At 49.9% G+C, this 9,231-nt stretch overlaps 1 protein-coding gene across 3 annotated transcripts in view; it reads left to right on the top strand.

Moving 5' to 3' along the window:
* Positions 1-6,876: 6,876 nt before the first annotated feature.
* PRKCB (protein kinase C beta) overlaps positions 6,877-9,231 on the top strand; it is a 205,785-nt gene continuing 203,430 nt past the window's right edge. For all 3 annotated transcript variants that reach the window (XM_066576544.1, XM_066576543.1, XM_066576542.1), the window contains exon 1: positions 6,877-7,112. In XM_066576544.1, the coding sequence (XP_066432641.1) occupies positions 6,955-7,112 (158 nt within the window). In that variant the 5' untranslated portion in view covers positions 6,877-6,954. The remainder of the gene's footprint in view (positions 7,113-9,231) is intronic.

The raw sequence follows: 9,231 nt of genomic DNA, 5'->3' as shown, positions 1-9,231 counted from the left end.
AATAGCAGATGAGACACCGATAGACAATTCACCACTCAGTGCTCCCTCGGCTATGAAAATGGGGATCAAAGTGCAGAGAAGTTACCATAGAGAAGCAGGCAGGAGCGACAGATAAGAGGTCGGGTACACTCACTATACAGAGGAACAATGGAACAATGATACCTGACACAAAGGGGTTTCTTATAGTTAAACTCCGCTTTTGACCCTCTTTTTGCAGCATTTCACAGTTTAATCTGCCGAGATCAGGAGTCAGAACTCTTCTCCATTCATGTCTAAAGCAAAACTTAGAATTCTGCAGGTCAATCAGGGAGCAGTGCATTATGGGGAGTCCCTGGGGACACTTACATCATTAGGTCACATACTTACAGCGGGATGAGGATAAACTGCTGCGCTCCAAGGGCGGTCAGCTAAAACGTTGTGGGTGTAAATGGAGAAAAATGACATAACTGGAAATAAAGGACAAAAACAAGATAAGGAAAGTTTGTAAAGTTATTTAAAGGAGCACGCACAGCATGATGGAACATGGCTGAGACGGGGACTCCGGAGAGTTTTTATGTCTGCTTGTACGCAAAATTTGTATGAATGAAGTTTTGACCCGATCGAGTCCCAATCTAAAGGCCCATTTAGACATAACGATTATCGCTCAAAATTTGCTCAAAAGCTGTCTTTTGAGTAATAATCGTTGTGTGTAACTGTACTGACATCGTGCAGTTTTCGTTAACGAATCGCTGATCGTTCATTTTCAGCATGCTGAAAGAGAACGATCAGCCTTATCAGGAGTTCACAGCAGGAGACAGCTGATACTATTGTTTCAGCTGTATCCCGCTCCGTGAACACAGCTGAGGTATGAAGAGCACAGCGGTCCAGATGTGTTCTGGATATTCCGCTTGGAGCGCTCAGCTGTATACCAACTGAGCACTCTGAGAAGAGAACAGCTGGATGCAGAAGACAAGCAACCCCGCTTGTCTTTTGCATAACCTGCTCGGAGCGCTCAGCTGTATACCAGCTGAAAGCTGTGAGAAGAGAACAGCTGGATGCAGAAGACAAGCAACCCCGCTTGTCTACTGTATACCCCGTTCAGAGTGCTCAGCTGTTATACCAGCTGAGAGCTCTGAGCAGAGAACAGCTGGATGCAGAAGACTAGCGGCCCAGCTTGTCTTCTACATACCCTGCTCGGAGCGCTCAGCTGTATACCAGCTGAGAGCTGTGAGAAGAGAACAGCTGGATGCAGAAGACAAGCAACCCCGCTTGTCTACTGTATACCCCGCTCAGAGTGCTCAGCTGTTATACCAGCTGAGAGCTCTGAGCAGAGAACAGCTGGATGCAGAAGACTAGCGGCCCAGCTTGTCTTCTACATACCCTGCTCGGAGCGCTCAGCTGTATACCAGCTGAGAGCTGTGAGAAGAGAACAGCTGGATGCAGAAGACAAGCAACCCCGCTTGTCTACTGTATACCCCGCTCAGAGTGCTCAGCTGTTATACCAGCTGAGAGCTCTGAGCAGAGAACAGCTGGATGCAGAAGACTAGCGGCCCAGCTTGTCTTCTACATACCCTGCTCGGAGCGCAAAGTGATCACTCAAAACTGTCATTCAAATTGCTGTTTGAGCGATCACCTTGCCCTGTAAATGCACACAACAATTATCGCTCAATAGTCACTCAAAAGAATACTTGAGGAATTCTTGAATGCCCATATAGTGGTGATTCCTAAACCCAATAAAGACCACACCACCCCAAAGAACTACCGCCCCATATTTCTTTTAAATTTGGATTATAAAATATTTACTAGCATCCTCGCCACCCGGATAAATAAATATCTCCCCTCTCTGATCCACAAGAATATATCAGGTCTTAGTTGTGGGGATAGAAAATATAAGTTGAGTCTGTTCGCAGATGATATCTTGCTCTCCATGACTAGGCCCTGACCTCCTTACCCAACCTGTTTGGGACCCTTGATTCCTTTGCTGAGATCTTGGGACTAACGGTCAATATGGTCAAGACAGAGGTTCTTTATATCAATGTCCCCAGCCCAACAAAAAAGCTTATAAACCTATATTTTGGGTTTCACGCCCCTCCCAACTCTCTTACCTTCTTAGGCATAAAACTCACCCCTGATCTGACCTCCCTGTATAGATGAAATTACCCCCCATTATTCAAACCCATCAAGGCAGAATTGAGAAGATGGGACCAACCTACCCTGTCCTGGATTGGACGCTTAAATGCAATTAAAATGACGGTACTACCAAGACTTCTCTGTCTATTTCGCTGCCATTAACATCCCCACGGCTGAATTAAAAGAGATTCAGCAGGCTGTTTTCCAATTTATTTGGGGAGGGAAAAGTCCAAGAATCCGTCAAAATATTATGTACTCCCATGGACGGGTAGGCGGGCTGTCCATCACCAACTTTCAAAAATACTTTTTGGCGGCCCAACTTTCCAAGATCCCTCTGATATTCATTGGGACAGGAGCACCACTTTGGACAGAAGTGGAATCCTCTATGATAGCTCCGGTGGGCTTTCATACAGTTTTCTGGGACAGGAGCTTCAAAATAGCGGCTCTACGTCTAGCGTCCCCTCTGATGTCCCACCTTTTTGATATGTGGAGAAAGTTCAAATATTCTTTGATGACAGACCCTTCTCCCCTCCTGCCTATTATCCCTAATCAGGGCTTTCCCTTAAGCACCCAGCAGAAGACCTTCTGCTGGTGGAGGAATAGGGGTATAGTTCTCCTAAATAGAGATGAGCGAGCGTACTTGCTAAGGCAAACTACTCGAGCGAGTAGTGCCTTATGCGAGTACCTGCCCGCACATCTCAAAAGATTCAGGTGACGGCGGGGAGCGGTGGGGGAGAGCGTGGAGGAACGGGGGGGGGGAATCTCTCTCTCACTCTCTCCCCCCCGCTCCTCCCTGCTCACTCACCGCTCTCCCCCGCTGGCACCCGAATCTTTTGAGAGGAGCAGGCAGGTATTCGCATACGGCACTACTCGCTCGAGTAGTTTGCCTTAGCGAGTATGCTCGCTCATCTCTAATCCTAAACCATTTTTTACAATTCCAAAAACTGCTTAGTATCCCCCAGATTATCGAGAAATATGATGTCCCTGATGGCAGATGGCTCGAGCGTCACCAGATTCACAGTTTCGTCAGATCACTGCTGTCTATGACAGCTCCTACATCCAAAGATTCCACGTTTGAAAAGCTGTGTCTTTGGACCCCACTGCAGCCACCTACCTCTATGCAACCATGAATCAACCTCCCCAAGATGGCAAACTTCCGTATATGATAAGATGGGAACGAGACTGAAACATCTCTCTTTTACGTACTACCACGTTGGCATCATTGTTGCACGTTTACATCAAAAGCCAGCCACCAGGTGACATTGGCGGAGACCTCATTTAAAGGTTCTTCACAGGTCCTATATGGTCCCTGAAATTATCAGCAAAATTAACCTGAACAGCTCATCATCCTGCTTTTGGGGATGCGATGATTTAGGTTCTACTGTACAAACCTGGTGGACCTGCCCGAAGGTGAGAACACTCTGGGGACAGGTCACTGCTGGCCTTGTCTCTTTGGTGATTTGCAAGCCCTTTGACCGGGCCCCAGCGACATGTTTACTAGCGGATTGACAGCTAGGCTTCAACAACCAGCAACATAAATTGGCTCAAAATATAAGTATGGCCACCAGAGTCTATATAGCATCACACTGGTTATCACCTGTACTGCAGATTGGTCCGGTCAAGGCTAGAATCTCACGGATGATGAGAAGCTTTCTGCTATCAGGGAAGATAGGATGGAGTTGTTCCTGAAAAGGTGGCAGCCGTGGTCTGACTGAGGCCCCCTGCACACGGGCGGAAATTCTGTGGCGGGATTTCCCGCAGAATTTCCGCCCGTGCCCGTCTGCATTACAAGATACAATCCTATGCAGACGGCCGCATTTTGTCCACGTGAAAACACACACGGAAAACAAATCGCAGCATGCTCTATTTCTGTGCGAGTCTCGCAGAGGCCCGCACAGAAATGTCACTCCCGGCGCACCGGCTCTGCTCTGCGCATGCACCGGCACATCACAGAGCAGAGAAGACGCGGAAGAAGGTGAGCCGCACTGCTCACTGCCGGGAACGCGGGACAGATCCTGCTGCGAGAATTCTCGTAGCGGGATCCGTCCCGGCCGTCTGCAGGCGGCCTATCTAAGAGCCCCGGGTCTCACAGAGGCCCTTCGGCCTCATGTGCGCTAGCCAAATGGATTTAACAAACCCACGCGGGTGACCCGCACGCGTGATCCGCGCCCATAGGCATGCATTGGGCACCCGCAGGTAATTATATACCTGCGGATGTCATTTTTCCCTGGCATGCGTATCACACGTGCGGGAAAGCACCCGCAGCATGCTCCATTTCGCGCGGGTCTCCCGCACGGATGGCTCCAGCGGCTTCCATTGAAGCCTATGGTAGCCTTCCTCTCCCACGGCACACCCGCAGCTGTATTTCTGCTGTGCCGCAGCAGCGCAGGAGTTCAAAAAAGAAAAAGATGTGCCCGGCGCATGCGTGACGAGCACATCCGCCGGGCCGAAGAAAGAAGATCCGGCCAAGACGGAGGGCAGATCCGCAGTGTCTGGACAGGTAAGCATATCTTATTTTCAGGCCTCATGTCTGCGGGAAAGAAGGGCCCCCCTTTTTAAAACCTGTGTAAATACGGTCGTGTGAATAAGCCCCTAGGGTGGTTTCAGATGGCTGTATGCACAACTGCGCTCGCCGATACAGAGTATGTTTGCGCATGAAGGAGTATTTTCTTTATTCGCCGGCTGTTTAAACTCTGCGCCACAGAACAGGAAATAGCAGGAAGAAAGGTGCTGCCCGATCTTTCACGCACATAGTATTAACTACATGTGGGGATAGTTGGGCATGTCCTATCTTTTCTCACCCGTACAATTAGCGGGCGAGAACTGCGACCATGAAAACGAAACCACTGAAATCAATTGATATCAGTAGCTTCATTTTCTCCGATTATGCAGCCGTGATTACATTTTTTTATAAGAGTAGTAAAACATAAAAACCTGCAGTATATAAATTTTTTATCGCTGTAACCACATCGACTCTCAGAACAAAGTTCATCTCATTTTCACCGCTCTGTCGGCGCTGTAAAAAAAAAAAATTGTATGTATATAGTGCATGTGCAAAGCCATGCGTGTGCAGCCGCCCTGAACAAGGCTTTTTTGCATGCATATCGGCGTGTTTTTACTGTACCTTTTGCGCCTTGTTGTTCGCTTGCATATTGTGCGTACATTTGTGCACCCGCCATTTACTTCTATGGGGACTTTTGGAGCGCAAATTTGCAGAAAAATAGAGCAGGTTCTAATTTTTTTTCTTAATTCTTTATTTACATTTTTTCAAACAGAAGCCGCCGCTCTTGGGGGGAGGGGGGTGGGGGGGGTGGGGGCGGGTGTCATTAACATACAAACTTTGGTTATAGTTATTGACAAACACTGAACTAATGTAAAAATGGGAGCCAACAGCGGAATCCAGCTCTGACCATGGCCGTCAGCCCCGCGTACTTGTTGTTTCTTTACTACGGATGACCGTGGACCATCGCCGTCGGTCATGCACAGCAGAGATTTAAAATATATATATATTTGTATTTTCCGCGCCGTCGCTAGGCGATGATGCAGGTACCCGCGGCCTATCCAAAATGTCAGTTGTGGATGGGCCGCGGGTCAGACGGCTTCCATTGAGTTCAATGAAAGCCGTCCATGCTGAGTCCGCACTAAAATAGAATGCTGCGATTTTATTTCCGCTCGTGGAAATCACAATCGCCATCTGCTCATCTGCAGCGGAGTGCGGAATGTCCCTGGAGTGGCTTCAGTCATCACCTCTCGACTTCTCCAAACTTGCCAAGATACCCGAGTTCCTCCATCCATTGAATGTCTTGCACCCTCCGAACCCGCTGGGTGAGGGAGCGAGGTGACCCGGTAATCTAAGGCCTCATGTCCATGGGGAAATTTGGGCCCGCATGGATTCCCCGTGCAGAATCCCGCAGCGGGTCCCTCCTGCCCCGCAGGCATGAGGCCAAGGAATAGATAGTATTCACCTGTCCGGGACGCTGCGGGTCTTCCCTCCGTTGTGGCCGGATCTTTTTTTTTTCTGCCCGGCGGATGTACTCAGCACGCTGGCAGTGCACATGTTTTTTTGGAAGGGGCTCCTGCTTTCCTGCGGTCCTACAGCAGAGACGCAGTGACAGCTGCGGGTGTGTGGCGGGAACGGACAGCTTCCATAGGCTTCAATGGAAGAGTCGAGAGCCGTCCGTGCGGGAAAAACGCACAAAATGAAGCATGCTGTGGGTGCTTTGCCGCACGTGCAATCCGCACGCCAGGGAAAAATGACATCTGTAGGTATTTAATTACCTGCGGATGTACAATGATTTCCCATGGGCGCGGATTGCACGTGCGTCGTGTGGTTTTATTAATTGTTTTGCCCGTGGACATTGGGCCTAAGGATTTGCGGTAGTTCTATTTTTTTTGTGCAACTAAAATGCCTGCGCAAAATATGGAAATACGAACAAGCCCCTTTAAATCAATGGGTGTTACTCTCTGCGTACTGCGAATACACCCATGTGAAGCCTTCTACTGCACAACGACTATGCACCCTGTGCCAGTTTTGATGCCACTTTTTATAATGCTCCTCCATGTATAGACTATGATGTGATCCTTCCTCTCCTGCGCCGCATGCCGCTGCCCCGTTCACACTGCTGCGGACCGTCACACATCTGCCGCCGCTGCTACTTCTATTTGTGGGCGTGCCCGTCCGCTCGGAGAGGCGCGGCCATGCAGATGAGGGGGCGTGTCCAGGTGACGCTCGGCAGCCGCTGTGTGCAGAGTGCAGTGAGCGCAGTGCGCCCGGGGAGAGCGGAGCAGCGCGCAGCCTCCAGCAGTCACCGTAACAGCACCACCACCACCGAGTACCGGAGCGGCATGGCTGACCCTGCAGCGGAGGAGACGGACACCACCACCCGCTTCGCCAGGAAGGGCGCCCTCCGCCAGAAGAACGTCCATGAGGTGAAGGACCACAAGTTCACTGCGCGCTTCTTCAAGCAGCCGACCTTCTGCAGCCACTGCACCGACTTCATCTGGTGAGCAGGAAGGGGCGCCGACCCCGACCGATCTGTCTGTGTGCATTGCTGCGGCCTCGGCTCCCCGGCTTGTGCATGCCATATATCTGCTAGTATTAACCCCTTACTTCTCCATTCTTGCAGCCATTCATTTACATACTTGGATTGATGGTTTAGGCATGACTGGTGCGACCGAATACGCATCGGTGGCGGGGTGATAAGCGGCGATGGGGTGACGATTATCGCTTACAGACCTGATCGGGTCGATGCGCAACCCGTTGAAATTTTTTTTGGGTGTCTATACCAAGTTTTTAGATTTATATGGCCGCATACCGCCAGTATGGTCTCTAAATGGCGCCCGTAATCCGATTTTTATGGAGTTCGCACATCTTTTTTTTTTTTCTTTTATATTTTCATCCCAACTATCATAGATTTGGGCGAATGTCTTTCGGTGCGATAGCTGCGCCGGTACGTCTTTTCCGGTTGAGCGGCAGAGGGGTAAGTGACACTCGACTGATTGGGGTTAAGAGGTGACCGGATTTAAAGGGCTGGCGCGCTACGATGCCTGTTGTTGGTGCACTTTTGGAAGGCGTAGCGTTTGCCGCCATCACACACAGGGATGTTTCGCCATGATCTGGACACGAAAAATTGCTCTAAATTGCACTTATGGAGTTCAGATTCCGTTGCGTTGGCATGGGCGCCAGTAATTAATTTGGTCACTACTGCATCTGCGTGACTTTTTGCCATCCTATAGTGCTGCGATGTAGCAGAGCTGAGTTTGTTATGTTTATCATGTGAACTGACTGCATTATCACAATGCATCCACCACATGACGGTTTCGGCTCTGCTACATCTGCACGCTCCTCCGCTCCTGGATGACCAGTGAAGTGCTGGAGGCCAAGTGCTTCGTTATCAGCGCGTAATTATGTCTCCGCAGCGGCAGCAAACACACTGAAGTGCGCTGCAGTCACGTTGTGCGGTGGGGTAATATGACCGAACACACAGGAGGCGAGCGGGGAATCCTGCGGACAGGGATGGCGTTAAGGACAATTGCGCTTTCTTGTCATATGGCTGCGGTGCAGGAAGCTGACAGCGGGTTACATTGTATCTCTCTAGATGCCATTATGGTTGGGGTGTCAATCACATCATCCCCCCCTCCTGTAGGGCCGCAGACGCTGCAGTGCGGTGACAGCTCTGTGGACGGGGATGAATGGGGCTGCATCACCGGCCTTGAGGGTTTACATAGGACTGATGGTCCTGATGCTGCGGTGTAGAGCTGGGCAGGACAGGCTGTCAGCCTCTGGCTAGACTTAATAGATGTTTCCACTCACTGACAGCAAGCAGAGATGAGGTGTTGGAACAAAAAGTATAGTAGAAAGTTGCCGAACTTTCCACTATATGATGAAGCGGAGTTCATTTCTGCACAGTTGGGATATTAACCCCGTATGGTGGTGCGAGGAGTTGAGTGACTGGTGGGCACCAGTAGGACAGAAGTTGGCGAGTTAAGTGAGGATGCCTGGTTGCCCCCCTTCCTCATATACGAGTATGAGTTGGAGTCTTGCTGAAAGAGACAGGCATGTTTTAACTACTGGCAACGTTACGTCTTATTGCGCAGAGTATTGGCGTGGGACGTGATGCGCCGCGTCTGTGCAATATCAGTGTTCAGGCTCACATCCTACATGCTGGTACTTGTAGTCCGTATAGTTCACATGCCACCCAGAATCCCCTCCCTCATCGCAGCGTGATGAGGAATCGCCCGTGGACCTGTCACTGCAGCTGCTAATTGCCAATGTCACCAAATATGGCCAGCAGTGACACTAAGACTCGGCGGGGGTCTTGGGAATGACGCTCTCATTTTAGCATTTGGCAGCAGTTGAGCCGTATTTGTAGGAGATGCAAAATCCCTTTAAATTGGGGTCCTCCCCACAGTAGACACATCAGGAGCATCTCTTCATATAACTTTTACATTGTGCCCATCCTCTGTTATTCTTCCTGGAAACGTAGGAACTGGTTGCTTACCGTTCTCCTTTGTCAATACACTGTCAGAATGTAACAACCCACTGACTCAAGGAATGGTAATAGCCAGTTGTCAATTTATCTTACGTTTCCAGGAGGAGTAACAGAGGAACGATGAGAAAGA

The sequence above is a fragment of the Eleutherodactylus coqui genome, chromosome 8 (genome assembly GCF_035609145.1).
Source record: "Eleutherodactylus coqui strain aEleCoq1 chromosome 8, aEleCoq1.hap1, whole genome shotgun sequence".
NCBI lineage: Eukaryota > Metazoa > Chordata > Amphibia > Anura > Eleutherodactylidae > Eleutherodactylus > Eleutherodactylus coqui.
This window is presented reverse-complemented; position numbering and strand designations above follow the sequence as displayed.